Source organism: Egretta garzetta, unplaced genomic scaffold (genome assembly GCF_000687185.1).
Source record: "Egretta garzetta isolate BGI_Z169 unplaced genomic scaffold, ASM68718v1 scaffold230, whole genome shotgun sequence".
NCBI lineage: Eukaryota > Metazoa > Chordata > Aves > Pelecaniformes > Ardeidae > Egretta > Egretta garzetta.
The window spans coordinates 1,645,907-1,666,071 of record NW_009258281.1 but is presented as its reverse complement, the minus strand read 5'-3'; the positions used below and the strand labels follow the sequence as shown (position 1 = coordinate 1,666,071).

General features: G+C 40.3%; 1 protein-coding gene across 1 annotated transcript in view; it reads right to left on the bottom strand.

The window, feature by feature from the left end:
- The window catches only part of ERBB4 (erb-b2 receptor tyrosine kinase 4), a 412,269-nt gene that overhangs the window by 79,660 nt on the left and 312,444 nt on the right, over positions 1 to 20,165 (bottom strand). Inside the window, exon 21 of the mRNA XM_035891859.1 lies at positions 15,382 to 15,567. Coding sequence (XP_035747752.1) covers positions 15,382 to 15,567 — 186 coding nt within the window. The remainder of the gene's footprint in view (positions 1 to 15,381; positions 15,568 to 20,165) is intronic.

Genomic DNA, 20,165 nt, shown 5'->3' with positions numbered 1-20,165 from the left:
TAATAATAATAATAATAATAATAATAATATAATATTATTATTTTTATGTATTATGTCACAATCAGGTATGTTATCATATGATACACTTGACATACCACAGTATACCTTCCAGGAAATAAAGTAAAAATATGAGATTAATGTATTTTAAATTAACTTTCTTGAGTTTATTTCAAGATGAAATATACCAAGTACATTTTTGTAGCTTCTTTTTAAAAGTATAATCTTCTTCATGATTCAAATGTTGCAATTATGATAGCTGGTCAGCTCTGTCAGGCAAAAGGAGCTTCCTCATATGGTTTCATCAATTCTTTAAACCCATTCATGCAGCAGCCAAGGTGAAGACTGGAAGTTAAATTGAAACCAGCTTCAAAAGCGGCCAAACAATATGCAAACCACCCTTGAGATTTTTACAAACCAGCTGAACTGGACAAAACCACAAGCTACTTAAAAACCACCCCAAATCTTCGTCATTATTTTATTCTGCAGAGGGATCTTGTCTAACTCACTTCTAAGAGACAGAAAATAGGCATCATGTAGGATTGCAAAGGGTCAACTTGCTTTACAGATTGCTTATTTATTATCATTTTCTGCAATTTAATCCTACAATAAGTGTGTTTCTTGAGATCACTGGCTGACCATCACTTAACTCTGTCACAGTCCCTGAGGAAGAACAGTGCTAAACTAAAGTCAGTCTTTTCAATCACAGAGGAGCAGTTTAAAGCCTTATCCTAACAAAGAGAATCCTGGGTCTTCTCCTAATAATCTTGACAGTTGGGGGCCAAGGGACTGAAGAACGTTGGAAAAGGCTGTGACTATGTCAAAGATGTATTTTACCCTGAAATTTTGACAAAGAAGGGGAGGGAGGGGAGGATGTGAGATGGGAAAGGAACCAGAGCTGAATATGAAAGATAACCACTCCCAGGTAAAATTCTGCCTCTTTGGAAGGCAACAACACGGAGTTGTGAGTGCTGGTGGGGCTGGGATTTACACAGAGATTAAAACCCAAACAACACTTCCCTCGTGTAAAAGAAGAGTCTGACAATGCAAAGGCAGGCTGTTAATGGGTAACTGAATATTTTCCTCAGCTTGCTTCTGAAGGACTGTATTACAACAGCTTTCCACAAAGACAAAATAAAAATTTCCTAAAAACTATCACTTCAAGATTAGTTAAAACACAGTAAGATTACAGTAAGGAGCGATTCAAAGGGAGGCAGAGACTAAAAAGAAATTAATATGATTTAACCAACACATTAAAATGGAATCTGTGATTTAACTAACATAATAACAAAAGGAATGATTAATGAAATTAAAATAACAGGACTTAACACTTTTTAAATAAATGCACTGCTGCTCTTTAATGATCAACTTGGCAAAGTGGAAGAGCTTAAAGAAGGCTGAAGATCTCATAATGTCTGGTTTAGCTCTGTTAACTAACATGCATGGAAAAAACCCAGAATACCAGCTCTTCAGGTAGCACCACTCAGTGTAGCTCCATGAACTTCAAAGCCAATTTGCTCCAGCTAAGCGCCTGTTCAGAACAGTATGGAAGACAAATGCAACAAAGAGAAGCACTGACCATTTAAACCCAACCCCAAACAAACCAAAACCCCCCTCAAGTTTAGGAAGACTATTTTGGATGTCCCACCTTGCACAGAAGCATAATCCTGTGTAAGGATTGCCAAGGATTGAAACCTCCATGTGTAAGAGAATGCAGGGCTGTGAGCAACATCTCTGCTGGGAACACTGATGGGGAGCAGGAAGGAGAAGGCTGGCCAACAAGAGCCGTTTGGCTCTGCTCACCTCATGGGCTTGCTGGCCAGAAAAGGGAGAGCATCCTTGAAGGACAGTAACAGCTCGTGCACTGCTTAATGGCCTGGGATGCTACTAAATACAATACACATCAGTGGTCCAGATGTGATCCATACAAATGTCTGAATCTAGCTCCACGGCAGCAACATCAAGTAACAAGACCAAGTCAGGGTAAGGTACTAATGCATCTGAAATCTCAACTGTTAAGATCTGCTTCAGAAGTGCAGGACTTGATTCAGAGAAGTGTGTTGTTTTGCTTCGTTTATCATTGTGGTGACTACAAATGCCTTTGCAATTTTCTATGAAAAAAAAAAAAGTCACAAATTAAATCTATGTTTACCTCAGTTTGGGAGGCAAAGCAAAAAGACCCCACAACATAGTACCAATATAGAACTGTCAAAACAAAGTTTTTCTACCATTTCTATGATTAAATTTCCTTTCTTTCTGACATTCATAGTTTTAAAATGAGATGTTAAGAAAAAAATATTATCAGTCTTAGAATTCAAGATACACAGAACTGTACAGAGCATAACACCATTATTAAGATTTTAGTCTTAAAAAGACAGAACAGTATATGGGAAAGAAAGTCAAATAAGAGCAAAATTGGAAAGATTACAGAGGAGGAGGTAACAAGCTGTACTTCTAAGAAGCAGAGTAGAAAAGAATTCATAACTAATGGGAGGGAAGCAAGAACAGTGGCAGACAAAATATGAGGCATTATTCTGTGAATACTGGTAGTCGAAAAAGATGTGTAGGTCTGAATATCTCAGGAGAAACAAAGAGAGTTGGAAGGCAAGATAGATATGAAACGACTGGGAGAACATGGAATAAATTCCCTCTCCAATGAAATATTGTCCAGGTGGGTGAGCTCTGAACTATAATGAAGTATTTTTAAATGTAGCCAGTATCAAAGACACTGTTATTTCATCTTTTCCTTGAACCATCAGTTTTGCAAAAAACCAAATGTTGCGGGTCATTAGTCTCCCAACACAAACTAGACCACTTATGTTTAAATGTAATGAAGTCTTCATTAAATAATTCCATTATGTGTGTTTTCCACCCACTGTACACATACCATGATTTACTGATAGCAAGCTCTAGGCAAAAGCAAGAGGAAAAAAGAGAGCTGAAGTGAAAACTTTTTTTTTTCTTAGGGTGAAGCAGGCTGAACACACATGAGATTGATTCTGATGTTTACTCACAAGAATAGCATCATCATTGCATGAATAGGCTTGCTGATTTCAGTGAAAACTCAGAGTAATGCATTATTCAGTTCAGCTAATGGAATCAGAATCTGATTTAATTTGAATTAAAAATGAGTAAGGTGAGCAAGTGAGAAACAGAAACCCAAAAAACAATCCAAAGTGCAAAACACAACTCGATCTCTGTCTGCAGAAGCTTCAAATTTTAGACCTGGGCTGTCTCCCAGCAAAGCATGGGAACGCTTCCTTTCATTGTTTATTCTGCCCGTGTTACTCAGCTTTGAAACAGAGAACTAAAAGCGACCATGTTACCACATTCTGTCCCTTGAAAGCAACTGTATCACTCAGTGTAAACCTGCTTCATAAACTTATCAAGCTCCATCTTAAAAGTCATTCATTATTTTGCCTCCATTCTTTCTACTGGAAGGTTTGAGAACCTTACTACTTATAGTGGCTAATAACCTTCTAATCTCCACTCTAAATTTATTCATAGACAGTTAAGACTCATTCATTCTCATGCCAGTGTTGTCCTTTACCTTACATACTTGTTTTCCTCTTGGGTATTTAACCATGCTAAATTTATAGCTAGCACTCGGCATACAAAACTTTGTTTAGCTAAACTAAGCGCGCCCAAACATTTAATCTCTTCTCATACGATGAACTTTGCATACTCCCAAACCACTACATCTGTTGCGATTTGATTTCACTTTTTGGGTACAAGTGGATGCTTTTCACTGTTATCTAGAGAAGGTAAAGTCAGAGCTTCATACAGTGATAATGACACATTCTGTCTCTATCAAAAGTGACCCAGCTGGTGTATTTTAGACTTATCTTTATGTGGGACTCCAAAGTTTGTATTTAAATCTGAATATGTGCAAACTCCCCTGCCCCAATTGCAGAGACAGTCATCTATGTTTCTTCTTATTCAGAAACACCAAATCCTCAATTCATCTTGTGTACATAAATAGCATTCATGCCTTATGGAAAGAAAAGATTGTTCAAAGGTTAGGAAATGAACCCTAAATTTTGGAAAATAAGACACCTGCTCCAACCTCAGGGTTCTGATGCATCACCTGGTCTTTTGACTCTGCAGTTCCTCATCTACTAGGACAATGATATTCCCCTGCTCAGCAGACGTATTAGGAGTGCAAGGTGGGAAGACTACCATTTTGAGGGTGCCCAAGTTTGATAGGGGAGTGCAACAATGACAGTGTAAAGCACGGGACAAGATGATTCCAAGCTGCCTTAAGTGCAACATTAGAGAAGCTTGCAGCAGAGTCCCAGCAGCTTCACATCACAGACCTGCAGAGTTTTTTTATGACTTAACACACACATGTGTGTAGGCAGCAACATGCCCGCAAATACAAAACAGGACTCCACGTTAAGCTTTCTCATGAGCAGAATCAGTGGTGCACGTAAAGGTAATGCATAGGGATACCATCATCTCCTGCTTTCAGGGAGCACCAAAGATGTGGTACTACGTGCTACACCACGCATGCCAGAAGCCGGAGCTGACACAGTAATTCCCAGGAGCCAGTAAAGTATTTGTGCCACCTCCAAAATCCTTAACTTAAAATCAGTCACCTATTATTCACAGTGTTGCACTGTACTGTTCCAGTCTACTCACAATGTCACACTCCTCCTTCAGTGACACCTAGCTCTTAAACTATCTCCGCTCCCAAACATACAGAAATTCATGTACTTTCTGCCTTCTCAAGTCCCTTTCTGATAGCGTATGCTTTATTTCCTTCTCCCCATCTACTATATCATGCTATCATGCAATTTGGATTGGTTTACTGAATGCTGATATGGGAGACATTGCTGTAGGCAAGTCCCTTCGTAAAGGAATTCATGATGCAAGGAATGCGAGTTGAGCCTAAACACAAGACCAATTTGTATTACATGTAGCATTTTAGTTATATACACAGGTTCCTAGGCAATGTTGGTCAAAACAATTTTTTTTTGAAAAATAAAGTTGCCTTCTCTAAAACCAGCTTTGGTTGTATGTGTGAAACAACCTGACAAAACACCATTTTGAAAAAAAAAAAAAAGAGAACAAAAATGTTTATGAAAGTCAGCTGCATTTTTTTATTTAAAAATATTTTTTTAGAAAACGTAGTATGAATCCAAAGACATTTCAAAGTTCTTGGAAAAACATCTGCATTTGGAAAATTCAGAACTGTTCAGAATTGTTTCAGTTCAGGACAATGCATTCTTTTAATGCTCCATATTTTTCATGAGATATGTAATCCAATCCTATTTCCCCTCTAATCAGAAGACATTAATGTGTTGCAGGACTTCAGGTTTAAGTCATGCACTGTGTGGAATATGATCCCCTCTGTTTGCTAACATGGACAGTTAGTAAATAAAACTAGAACCAGTGAGGATTTTACTCTGGCCCACAGACGAGGGTAAGGTTTAAGGAAGCACGAAGGTCACAGGATGAAGAAAGAAAACCAAACTAAAGTGAGAACTGCTGCATACTGAGAGCTAATTTGCACAAACAGGCTAGACAGAAACAGATGGGATGTGGGAAAGCAGGAGAGTGTTGACTAATGACACCTGACTGCCAGATGACCCCGCAGGTTTGAGGGCTGGCACAGCACCTGAAACGATGCCAGCAGCCGCTTGGACCTACCCTCTCCCCTCTCACATTTCATTAAGCAGACTCACCTTGGTCTTCTGCATCGCACAGGAGCACACAGAGGTTACTCAGTATCTCCGGGAAGTGCATTCTTTCAGCTATACTGTCCTTCTATCCCCAGTTGAGGGGGGGCTGTTCACTGCTGCAGGTGTATTAATTGCTGTGTCTCAGGGGAATTCAGTTTCAGTAGATTTTCTGTGTCACATATCCTGTTCCGGTGTTCCCATAAAACTTTACTTTGGGATGGAAGGAATGTATCAGCTAAGAATCAGGATGTAAGGTGCTATCTTCAAGTCTCATTTATGGCTTGAGATATACCTCAGCAAGTTTTCATAAAGGGGCATCAAGTGACTGCTGTTTTCATACTTTTTTCATGGGCCCCCGATACAGCAAGTCAGGCTAGGACAAGGAGACAACAGGCTTCAGTCCACTGCTACTCCCGGCTCCCACTTAGACAGAGAAGCAGTTATACATGAAGAATGGACAGTTTGGGTTATTTAAGATTCATCTGGATCTGGGACATGGTCAGTAGCTCTTCTGCTAATAGACATCTGCTAGGTTTAATCTCATATTTACAGAACACAGCCCTCATCTGGAATGGCTTCTGCCGAGCATCTCCCTTCCCTTTCAACAGGCCAGTTCTTTTTTCTTGTACAAAACACTACTGAATTTATGCCTGAGCATTGGATTGCACAGGAGAACTTGGTGATCCAGCTAACTGCAAAAGCTAAGGTCTATTCAAATACGGGCACATCCTTTAGAGCCCCAACAACCTTTTGCAACTGGCCTTGCTGAGTTTCCTGAAGACACGTACTTTTAGGAGCAGATTTTTATGGGGCACATGCATATTGTGGTACTCTGCAAAAATGTGGGGGGTCCTAACTTTAAACGTCAATGCCTTGGCCATCCATTTTTTGTAGCTATCCAAGCAGGATCAGTTATGTTATAAAATAAAATGTTGAAAGAAAGCATTCACTAGGGAAAAAAGCATTTTAATTTACAGGTATATATATAGAAAAATCCAGCTTTTGTTTCTGAACTCCAAATACCCAAAGATAGCCAAATATATGTATTTCTTGAATAATAATAAATAAATGCTTCGGGCTGAGACATTTTATGCCAAGCCACAGTCCAAAGCAGAATTTTATGGTCGAGTTATAAACCTGAAAAATATGGGCTTATAATGGAAATCCTGACAGACTCTAGTAGGTGCTCCTATAATATCTTGAATTTGATTTAGGAGTGGTTTTCAATAATGCTTTCCCAAGCCAGTCTGTTGGGGACTGCTAGGAAAAATCTAATGTGGTTTTTTTTTTTGTCCCCCAGTGCAGCTCAGTGTACTTGATGAGAATGCTGGTATGTTCAGGTAAAGCCAGCCTTTGGGGCTTTTGTAGCCTATGGCTGTCAGTCCCCAATACCAGAGACCCTAAAAATGTCAGTGCTAAGTGCACCTTTCATTTAACAAAACAATAAATTGTCTGTCGCTATGCAATAAATTGCTCATTTCTGTGCCTTTGCAAAGGCCGATATGATTTGTAAATGGCTGAAAAATCTGCCTCTTCCCTTTTTTTCTAACAACCATGAACCATGGAACTGTTTTTGGGAATGCCGGGTTTTTCTGAGGAAAGGAAGAGGAAGCCTAGTTAATCTAGGAGTCAGATTAAGACTGAAGAAAGAATGATTACTACTCACTGTAAACCTCTCCCAGTCACTGACAAGCGGAAAGCAAGTTTAACATCCCTGCTCACAGGACCTTTCGCAGTACAGAAGGGTACAGCTCGCTAACGCAATATGTACCATACTGTGCAGAAAAGAAATCCAACCACACTTGTGTTAGTAGTTCTGACCTTAGCTTAGTCCTCCAGTACCTGCTTTGTCCCAGATTTCCTGTGTGTCCTTGTCATCACCCGCACCCTTCACATTTATCCCCCTGTAAATTAAGCTGTCAGAAAGCTACAAGGTCAGCCTACACTTGTCTTCTGGACAGTGTAGTTAGTGGAGAGAGATAGTCACCTTCAAAGTTGAGTCATCCCACCCAGCTCTAGAGCTAATGACCATATATACACACACACACAAAAGACCATAAACAACTCAAATACTATCATACTAAGGTTGTTATAGCATGCAGAAGCGCCTTAGAGAATCAGAGCTCAGAGCACAAAGCTGGAAGAAAGAAATCTCTATAATTTTTATATAAACTCAATCTTATATTTTTGTTCCTGTGGTTCTGATGCAATCTGCCAGATTCAAATATCCCTCCCCCACAAACTACAACAGCACATGGGGTTCATGCAGTCATCAGCTAGCCGGTATTAAAACCCTCAAACCCAAATGCATTATTATGAAAGAAATGAGGAAATTGAGGTCCTCTCCAAACCCTGTAATGAGACGCAACAGCATAAATAACACTGGTGGGTGGCGGGCATGATGCTCCTGGGCTCTTTCAAAGCACTGAATGGGTACCAGCTAGAGGGAGCCAAGCAGCCAGAGAATGAGAACGGAGGAGAAATGATGACATTGAAGAAAGAGCAACAGGAAACACAGGTTGACACAAAACACTGGAAAAGTAGAGGAAAGACAGAAGTAAAGAAAGCAAAGGACAGAATTACAGTGAAAGAAAGAGGGTGAATTTATAGTGGAAGAAAGAATGTGAATTCGGTGAGCAGACAGTCAGTCTGAAATGAAAGGCGAAGGAAAGAAATGAAAGAAAGGAAAAAAACTTGTTCAACATTTAAGCTGATGAATTTAATCATGCATTCCTTCATTTTAATGCTTTTCATAGGAAACTTCCCCTGTGGACAGCTGGGTTTCTAGAAAAGATAAAGAAGTTACTATACCAGTTCAATACTCCAGATGAAATGACTGGTGAAGAAAGGGGGAGGAACTGCATGAAAGTCTCCATAAATACGTATATTACTATGCAGGAAAACGTGGAATACTGTGTCTGCCAAGGAAACAAGCAAGTGCAGAGATGCTGTAATTATTTTTAATAGGATCCAATTCCCTGATTTATTTGGACAATTATTTCCAGCCACAGCAACTAACAGTCAAGGGAAGAGTCACCAGGCCTGATCCTATTTCTCAGCATACTAGCAATGGCTGCACTCAATATGGAAAAAAGAAATAAATCTTAATAACTGAGAGGATCAAAAGAAACTTCTTCAGCATCTCACAAAAGCCCAAGACAGTCCAATTAACCACAGCAGGAAAATCTGTCCCCTTCCACCATTTAGAAGTCAGGATGCAGAATTCTGCAGGATGCACCCGAATTTTGTTGCAAGGGCTTCTCAAGTTCATATGAACCTTTGCAACCCAGGGAGCTGCCCAGCAGAGTATGAAAAAAGTCCCTGGGTGTGGACAAGGTGGAGTAATTCCCCTCTGAGACTTGATAACATATCCTCTTTCAGTGAGAGCTCTCCAGTGCCACCAGAAAAAGGGTCCTTCATTTCATTCTGCTATCTGCGGATATCCAAGTGTTCCAGGAGAGTGAGAAATATAGTCATAATGAATTGGAATAAGAAAAGAAAACTGCACAGAGGGGTTCAAGGAGAGTAAAATGATACTTTCCCCACCTATTTCCATTTTGCTCCTCCACACAATTAAAGCCTTGTTTCAATATGGCTTTAATTTCATAGTCCTTGGTTTAGATCCTACTCTTCTATACGCTGCATTTCCTAATAGAACAGCCCCATTAGTAAACTACATTTATGCTAATGTACTTGCTTGCAGTGATAATTATCACAGCCCTTAGCCCTGGTCCTTGCCAGTGTGAGCATGTCAGGAGGGGTTGGTATAGCATTATAATTATACAATTAGCCTTGTCACGGCAAGGAGCTCTGGGAATAGAGACATCTTGAAGCTTAAAATGTGGACAGCTGATAGATGACTGTCATTAAGCTCCTTTGTTCACTCCATGATGGAATAGTCACTGAGCTGTAGGGTAGGCTTCTTCAATGAAAAAGAAAGACCTTGAACCACAGCTACTATCCTGCACCTCTTCCTCACTTGTCCAGTCACCCCTGTTTCCTCCCACTTTACCCAGCTTCCCTCTTATCCCATCTGTAGCAGAATAAAAAAAGCTGTCTCTAAGAAGTCATTCCTAATCCATCAAGTCTTGATGGAGGAGAAAGGCTCCTCACCTCGCAGTGCAGCCAAGGAGACCTCACTTTACTCCGTCCCTCCCTCCTCAGAGCCTCCCTCACTCCATACAAGAGGAGCACAAGCCAAAACCCTTTTAATTTAAGATGCGAGGGGAGGCTGTGCCAGCTTCTGGGTCAGCTTCTCAGTTGGATAAATCAACAGGGATCCTTTGAATTTCACATAGCCTGTGCATTTCCATCCAGTTGAGCAGCACTGCCCTGGGCAGTAATAAAATACACCCTTCTAAAAAGCTTGGCATGGAGAGAGGTTTCAGGAGCAGGATGGGCCCTCCTTTTTGCCAAGAGAACTGCAGAAGGGCACTGAGCCCTGTAACGTGGACCAGCTAAAAGGGAGAGATAACAAGACAGCAGAAGGAAGCGGCAAGGAGGCTTTGCAAGCCTTTGGCTTGATGGTTCCTGGAGACTCCCAGCTGCAGATCTGCACTGCTTGCAAAGAATCCTTAGAGAGAGCAATGGCTGCAAGTGTGCTGGAATAATACTCAACAGGCTTGAAGATGTGCATCTGCTTCATTAAAATTCGATCCCCAAGTTCCTCTCTCTTCTTCTTTCCCAGAGTGTTTTCAAACATTGTTTTCCTGCATACCTGGATAACTGATGCTGTTCAGGGCTTTACTTAAGGTAATTTGAGAATTCTTTTATATTGAAAAGGTATAAAAAGTAATCCCCTGAAGTACTTGATTTTCCTTCCATGACATTCCACTGTATCAACCTACTTCTGCTTTACCTTATTAGTATTCTGAGGGGTTTTGAATGAATTATTATAGTTCAGAACGCAAAAACCAGCTCTGTCAGCCCCTGGGGAATACAGGGCAGAACAGAATGGTGTACCGGCTAAGACCCCGGAGAGCTGAGGTCTCCTCCACAGGCTAGGTGATCGCAGGCAAGCTGCTTTGTTTTAGGAAGACTGCTTCCTTTCTCACTCTTACTCTGCCTCATCTTCTTTGGGGCAGGAAAACTTCCTCTGCATTCAAACACTGATCAGCAAAATTGGTGCACATATAAGGCAAATCAACAGCAGCAGAATGAAACCATAATTGTACAAGAAAAAAATAGTAAAACAGTAGATGGGGCTGCCTGGGTTGAACTTCTATGTTGAATTTAGCAAGCGTTCTATGCAAATTTACAGAAGCAAAACCGCATTTCTACATGCCCTTGAGAGAGGCAGACCCTAGCACAGCACAAATAATTCCAACAGGACTCAGGCTAATTTTTTCCACTAGATTAACAGTGAGAGGATGCAGGGTCAAATACAGGTGCCTTATAGTTAACCCCACCTAGTGGCAGAGTGTAACCAACTCTTTCTGACTAGAAACCTCAAGATGTTTCTTCTCTTCTTGAATGAATGTCCATAAGAATGTCCTCACCCCCACAACTCCAAATTACCAGGGAGTGTGTTTGGACAGCTCTTACTAAGAGAAATTGTATCAAACACATTGAAATATCAATGCACACAGAACCTTTTTTTTTTTGTTGTTACACGTATCTGTCATACATTGGCTGACAAGGACATAATTCACCTACCGAGAATTCACTTCTAGGCTTGTGCTAACCTTACAAAATTTGATTCTCAATCTGTTTCTCCAGTAGCCAACGCTATGGATGTTCACGAAGTATTATTCCATCCTTCTATATCCTAAGGCCACCAAGCTTGTCACTTTTGCTCCCGCTGTAGGAAGTATCTTGATATGTGAGCATAGTTTACTGCTTTGCTGGACATCAAACTCCACATAAAATTGCTGTGATGAACTCAAAGCTAAAAGGTTAAACATTCAGTCCCTAAGTTAGACAGTACACATAGAAGTGAGACACAAGGAGATGCCTTGTGTGTCTGCAAAGCAGAAGGGAAGAACCCCCTTACACACAGCTGCTGTCTAACAACCATGTTTTATGCAGAACGCTTAGGGGCTACTCTATTTTTATATCTTTCATCCATAAAATAAGAAGCTAAAGCTTCTGGAAAGAGAACACAATTACCCATCAATGATGTAACAGTCAGAATAAACTCAACACAATCTGTATAAGCAAAATAAAAAGCATCCAAGCTTTTTTTTTCAATTGGCAGTAGATAGTATTTAATAACTGCCCTATTGTCAACCTTCAGAAACGATCTCCAGAGCCATATGCAGGTTGGCAACCAGGCATAGTGCCTAACTAGTTTTTGCATCTAGTTGTACAGAAGTAGAGACATATGGAAATGAACAGCCTGGCAGAACAAGTGAACTCTGAAGCAATGACTTCGATAAATAAATGCCTGCACGTTGGCAGATGGAGAAAAGCGCAGTAGGGAGGAACTGTATTGCAGCAGCAACTTGATTTTAAATGATTCATAAAAATCAGCCTGGACTTTGGAATCAAGGCATTTCCAGTTCCTTCAGTTCTATTCTTGCCGGAGACAGTCTGTTTGTAGGCAAATTGAATCTTTCCTATTTGCAGGCTGCAGACTGATTCCTAGTCACCGTTAAATGTGACAGATGAGTGGAAAGCAAGTATTATTACTGCCCTGCTGCTAGCAGAAGACTAGCATGTTTATTCCGCTTTTGGGGATAAGGGGACTCCTTGACCAGTGATCTCAAAGATTATTCTTCCTACCAGTTCTGAAACTTTTTCCTGTGTAGGTCCTCTAACACCAATCGACATTACGGTCTAAGAGATTTTTTTCCTGTACCCCATCAGAAAGCACAGTGCAACGCAGAAAATTCTGTGCAACATTTGCATTACTCTTACACATTATGCGATGTGCACAGCCTCATACATCCCTACCTATTTCCTCTCTTTACTGATAGCCTCCTATATAACAATTAAGAGCTGTATCTTTATGCACACATGCAACCTGATGGGGAAGATTTTCAACACACAGTGGTCATTCAAGGTCTCCAAAGACAAGGAGAAATAAAGAGTTAAAGGTACATTTTAATTCTTTGGAGTCTACTTCCGCAATAGGATTGCACCATACTGGCATGGTATGCAAATAATCAGTACCTGTGGTGACCTTCTCAACTACAAAAAGCGATCCCCTACTAAATACCACCGATATGCACGCAAAAGCAGCAAAATGCAGAAGTCCCTGTCAGACATCCTGATTCTCTCCATGTCCGGTACCAACCACTGCACTGAAAATAAGAGAAGGGAGAGACACATGAAGAAACCGAGGAGAAAATAATCCAGACAAACTGTGATGGCCCACAGTTAACAAGTCAGTCCTACTGTATTTTTCCAAGAAAACAGTCACTTGCTGCTGCCCCCTTTGTGGGTAGCCAAGTGGATGAGCTTCATGCTGTAACATGAGGCCAAGGCAAAATTAACCTAAAGATTATTGTGATGCAGAAGAAGATGAATTTAATTAAACTTCAATAAATTAACTAAACTTCACTAAACTTCCCCTCAGTAATAGGCCACCTTTTGTTATAAAGAATTTATCTGCCTGACGCTTCATCAGTTAATATTAAGCGTATGATCTCACTTCTTTGCACTGCTTGGTTACCCACCATCTCAGAACTTAAATATCTGTAATACCTCATCTTCTTGTCCCACGGTGATCAAGAAAACTGGCAGGCAATGATTTTCAAATGAGTGTACGTAAATCCAATCCCCACATTATGCTGAAACCATTCACAATGGAAATCAGTTTAGAACCCATTTCACTGTGATAAGAATCACCATGGGAAGATCATGACCTGCCTTCCACAGACACTCCCATGGATCTGTCAGCTCTGTAAGCCTCTACTATGGATCAGGCTATTTGCTTCACTAAATCAGCTGCCTACATAAAGTCCACAGCAAAGCAAGTATAGCTATTAGACCAATGAGTCAATGGCCATATGCATGCATAAACTGAAAATAAAGGTGGGTTAATCTTTTCATGTGTGCCACTGTGTAAATGTTTTGTAACAAATAATAACGGCCACTATCAATCAAGAGAGTGGAGAACAGATGGGAAGGAGGTTGTGTTGAGAGAAACAACTCGAACAGGAGTATCTATTTTCTCCCACACCTTCCCTGGTCTGATAACAGCCCTAAATAAACCCTTACAGATCTCCAGATACAAGCAATCTCCATCAGTGTGTTCCAACATTCTGTGCAACTCTGGCTGGTTTACCACCACAGCACAATCACAGTTATTAACACATCTATAAAACGCTGTAACATCAGAACATGGGTTTGAGATTCCCCCTACCCATTCTATCGATCAACCCTCTATCCAGCATTATGGTTATTTCATCTACTGTCACCTTCAGGCAGGTTTGACATCAGATCTGAGCTTGGGAAAAAAAAAAAGTCCCTATTAAAGGTGAACCTCAAACTCCTCCTCTTCTTGAACAAAAACTCAGGGCTAGCTGAACTTCTCAGTTTTCTTACTTTTGTAAGAAAATATTTTGTATTTAAGTTTTTAAAAGAAGTGAATGTTTACTTGATGGCTGCTATTCTGTCCAGCAAAACAATTTCTGAACCTCCAGTGCTAAAAGTTTAACATTACAACTTGAATTAAGATTTCTTAATGGGTGTTGTAGCAAATTCACTCAAGGCTGCAGACTTAATATAAGAGGGCAGAATTAATATAAGTGCCACACACTTGTATGTAACCAGCATTTTCACCAAAATAATCTAGAACTTTAAATAACTTCTGAAAAATTCTAAATAAAAAGTGGGTTCCAGATTTTAATTTGTAGTAACATCATTGTACACAACTATGGTTGCAAGAGCCTTTAAAATGGATAAAAACTATGGCCCCCTACACTCCCAGATCTTGTTACTCTTTGCAACCGATTATCAATAATTTGATCTTAGTAGCGCACTGAATATCTAAACATATCTAAAAATATATGTAAAACACTGTGCAAAGTTTACACTAAGGGCTGCATTTATGACTTATACTCTGTTCCCCCTCAGATGAAGTGCAGTCTGTATCTGAAGGATAATAGCTTCACTCTTGCTCCTAACACCCCACAGGAAGGCAGAGAGCACCACAGCAAGCAAAGCAGGATCCAGCCCTTGAGATTTCCCATTCTGCAGAGATGAGCAGTATTACTTTCCAGCCTCAGTTGTTGTGATAGGTCTTAAACACAGCAGAACCACAGTGGTTCCCAAAGGAGTGACATGAAGTGAATATTTATCTTTTTGGCAGTGTGGGGGCAGACAATTGATGGTGTATCAGAATTTAACTGGCAATGCAGATTCAGAAAGGTTGAAAACTACAATTAGGTTAAATCAGTATCTATGAAGAATGAACTGTAGAAGAGGCTGAAAAATCATTCTGTGCTGAGCCCCAGATGTCACACAGGGGGTGGCTTACCCCAATTTTTTTTTTCCCCAGAAGACCCCCCATTAACACTTGAGTTGGAAAGAAGAAAACCACTTCGGTTTAAATATTAACAACTAATCTATAATAGTGTAAGAAGCCAAAATAGTGTGTATTTCAAGAACTACCCAACCTTCCTGAAAACAAAAACATGCCTGAAAACCACCACACACAAAAAACAAACAATTTTTTTTTTTTTTTTTTTTTTGCATGGCATGTTTTTCAGTTAGTTATGAAAATGACAAAAAAAGAACAGCATGAACTACATACCTTAGCTATTTGGACACACCAGTTTAGCAGAAGCTGGGAGCCAATATTATCCTTATGTTCATGAACATAATCCAACAGGCAGCCATGAGGCATCAGCTGAGTGACTAGTTGAATGGTCGGGCTCAAGCAGACGCCCAGGAGTCTCACCAGGTGTGGGTGGTCCATGCTGGCCATGATAAGAGCTTCCTGCAACAAGAAAAATGACCCAGTGTGCTTGAAGACTCTATGCATAGATTTCCCATTTCCCATAGAGCATCTAAAGGGGATCAATGTCCCTCAAGTACCATGAATTCCTGTGCTGCCTATCCAGTGCTAGGCATGCCTAGGCAAAATCCAGTCTGAGGTAATGTATCCTTGATGTAATGAGCCCCAAGCAATGAGTCAGACTATCTGAACAGATCCAGTGCAGGCTCAGATCAGAAATTCTGAATGGCTCTATATTCCCTGTCCCGTTACAGCTACAGAAGTGACGATGTAAGTGTGACACACTTGACTTTGCTTAAAGGTCATATTGTTCTTGTTTTACTCCCCTTAATTTTGTTTCTTGAATATATTTTCCCAATTTGTGGTCGATCCATTGAGCATCAACTTTTTTTTATGTGAGCAAACTATGCCACTTCTGTATAGTTAGATGGTCAGTTAGGCCTCATTTGGCAAGATATTTGACTAAGCTGTGCTAAAATGCCTTACTGGATCAGAGATTTTATGCTTAGTATTTTACAGGCTTAAGCATGTAACATAAATATATCAATTGAAATTTTCCCAAAGTTCAACCTGCAAAGGGTTAAGAATCAGGAAGTTTAGTGTGGGCTTTTCAAATGTGTCTGATGCTCATAAGACCTACTGAAAGTCAGTAGATTTGTTAAGCCATTAGGATACGATCATGCTGCTGTCTGTATGACTGTTGTATAGCAGTAGCCTAAATTAGCGGTGATGACGGTACAGCAGTAGCCCGGCTGCTATAGCACTCCTGCCTGTCTACAGATGTTGCCACAAGTAGACCACTACACAAACCAGCAGCTTTCTAAATCTGAGACTCTTAGTTCAGCTTCTGATTCTTCCAAAGTCCTCTACCAATAGATCTTGGGTGAGTTATTTCATTTTTTCCATGCTTCAGCTTCCCACACAACAAACAGGAGATAACATTCCTTTATTTCTTCTATACTTTATTTATCTTTTCCAGTTCATAAGTTTTCAGAGCTTTTCAGCTAGCGAGCTGGGCTGTCCAATACCAAGGACCAGAAGGACTTAATCTTGGCTATGCTATTTGGCCCTGAAGTGCGTACCACTGACAAGTAGCACAGGAGCTCCTTATAAAAAACCTACATATCTGTTCTTAGAGGTAATGCTGCCATCACAAGCAAATGGCATTCAAAAAAAGCAGGGAGAAAGCTTTTCTCTCTCATTCACTAAGCTGAGTCCTCCATTTCAAGACCACTTCATCATGGCAATGGAACAATGAAAACTGAGATGAAACTGCAGCTTTGTAAAGCTATTTTGGTTCTCTTTCTTTCTCAAAAAACCTATACGACATCTTTCTGACAACTTAAAGAATAACAGCTGTAATACTGCCAAAGAAAGAAAGATAGAAAAAAAGGAGGAGAAGAAGTTGGCGTCAGAGGAACACAGCATGCCAGCATGCCCCCCCCCCCCCAAAAAATCATAAAAGTTTTTTTTTTTCCTTCCCTATATGAAGGCAAAAAAAAAAGTCCTGGCAAGTAGGCTGAGTTTGTATTAAAGGAAATTGCTCATCATAGTACAAAGAATATTTGAAACCAAATTGCAGAGTATTTGCATAATAGTTCTCTCTCTTTCTTTCCCTCTCTTTTTTTGTTAAAATGAAAAGATGAACAAGACACTAATTGTAGGGTTTTTTCCCCCCAATGAGAAAAGAGCAGATGGCCTCCATTGGGGGGAGGATCTCCTTCCTTTTTCTTCCTACATGTATGTGAAGAAATAAAATAAATAAATGAATAAATAGGGGCTATTTGATGGGATGACTGGAGGAGGAGCTCTGAAGAAGATTCCGATGTAACAAATTAGAAAAGGGATCTTAATGTAAGTAGGTTTGCTCTCATTCAAATTATTATAGTTCTTACTCACTCAACTGGTATGTATGGGGTCTCCCTGAAACAATTTTAGCCCCTCTTCTGCTGTCACTAGAAGACGTCACTGAAGGCCACCAAACTAAATACCTATTGACAGGTGCATTATCCAGTTTCAGAGCACAAAATTACTCTACCTAATTTTTAATTTTACCCCATTCATTTTTCTCCTGCAGATGCATAAGGGAACAGTACTTGTTGCCCTTTCCCTCTCTGAGTAAAGGTAAGAGTTTCTTCAGGAACTTGGAGTGGGAGTGGTTTTCTTCATAATGAGGACTGATTAGAACATAGACAATATATTCTTTTTGCTCACCAAGGGACCAGATGGAACGCTTTGAAGCATGTGCTCCATTAGTCTCCAGCTACTTGCCATTTACGAGTCTATCTGAGTCCAAAGGAAAGACACTTCCTTACAATAATAAAAGCAAGCAGTGCCATTTGTCTCAGTCTGATATTACAGGAAAACACATAATCTTCCAATACTTCGGGGCAATAGTTCCAGAAAAAAAATAAAAGTGTTGTTAATAAAATATTATGGACCGCTCTGTAATGAATTGAGACACACAACAGAGAGCAAGGAAACCTTCATTATAGATCTAAGTCACTAATGGATACTAATTTAGCAGGAATCCTGGCTTCACATAGTTATTCTCATTAGTAAAAGTATTGTTATTTCTATTGAACTCGCATCTACAGGAGAACTAAATTCAGGGTTATGTCTATCCAGCACAGCACAAACGCAAAGTAAAAGACATTGCAATTGTTCTGCCAGAGCCTAATTAGACAAAACAGACAAACAACAACAACAGAAACATTATGACTTAGTAGCATTTTAAAAATCTGTTCAGCAAATAAGGAATACTAGTTCCCATTTTAAAAATCTGTTTGGACACGGAAGACCCTAGAGCTACAATCTCCATGGCACTTAGGCACTCTGCAGCCTGGTTCCCAATTAAATTTTCTAAAACATTTAATCAGGTAAGGCACCTAAACTCACAGACTTGGCTGTCTGACGCTGGAATCTTTCAAAACTGGCCTCTGCAATTTCCTGTATCTTTTGGTAGCCTTATGTCTGCAGATCTTGTCTCTATGCTCAACTGGCACAATTACACAAATGATTTTAAAATTGCACCTATTCTAATTTAATGGAGAGGAAACTGAGGTAGAGAAAAGCGCAACCTACTATCCACAGTCACATAGGAAGCCTAGAGCAGAAGTGTGATCTGGGTCCCAGATCACTTTGTCTTGCTCTCTTGAAAAAAAATCCTTTGAAGGTTGAAATAAGAAAGGGAAGGAGGGGACAGAAATTATTAAGTTATAGTACTTTATCTTTCCTCCAGGAGTCAGAGTCTTTGTAACATCATATGCTCACAGTAGCATCTGAGAAATGACAGGAGGGCGGACAGTTTTGAAAGGCTCCTGTTGGACATTGGGCACCCTCCTTCACCTATCTGCAGGAGCAAGAAGTCTTATCACAAGAGTAACTCTCCAGCCAACCCAAATCTCTTCCTGGAGTTTGTTCATGCTACCGTTGCTGCTCAGGTATTAATTATCACAGCAGTGCATGGCAGCCATACACAGGACAAATATAAGCCAGCCAGCTTACATGCAGGTAGCAGCTGTGGAGCTCAGCTTGCTCTTACCTCTAAGATGTATTTTGCAGTCTATGGTGAGCCCCAACCAGCTGAGGCTAGGGTACTACAAGATCTTAAAACCAAGGCCATGTATGTATATTCTATTCACAGGGGTGCTTATGGTGTTAATATATCCAAGGGGAACACTGGTAAAGAAAGACTTTGATGCAGAAGGCAGCTAGTCCTGCAGGTAGCTTGGCAGGACCATTGTTGTGTCCCCCCAGCCTCACCACAGACAGAACAGCAAGTGACTTTAATTGAGCCTTCCATGTTCAATTCAGTATTACACTTCTCAGATATGCTTTTCTGTATAAAGAAATCACTTCACACTGATCATTCCTCTCTTCTGCCCCTTTTGAATGTGAATTATTGCCACATTAAGTTCAACTCCTGTGATTTATATATAAAACCCTATATTAAACAATTATATTAAACAATGACATAAATGTTACTTTAATGCTTTACAGTGATCCATCCGTCACGTGCATTTAGTAACACAATAGCATACCCAAGAAAAAGGGTGAGTTTGTAGGTCCCAGTGAGCCGTCACCAGACCTATGACTATGGTTTCCGTCAGCAGAGCTATGTCAACAGGGGTCTGAGGAGGTGCAATTGCTAACCCACAGCGAGAGGCCAGAAACAGCCCTCAGAGCACCTGCCGTTAGACTGCCAAAACATGCTTAGACAGGGAGACTTTAGTTAAGTCATGAGAGCTGGCCGTCACTGTAACGATACAATACAGAGTTGCACCCAGGCTAAAAGCACTCGTCAACACACATGAAGAAGGGACCTAGCCACTCACTTCTCACAGGTCACTTAAGGCACCTTCATTCCTTAGATGGCTTTGAAAATCCCACCTAAAATTGTTTCCTGATCTATCCATACTCTGCAGTCACGTGAAATGTCTTTGATTTGACTGCTGTTTCTGAAAAGTAACTCAAAATCCAACCTAAAGTAGGATTTTCATTTTGGCCTTCCAGGATGAGGAAGAAAGGGTGCTCTGAGTAACACCTACAGCACATCTTATAAGATGGTATTTAACTTC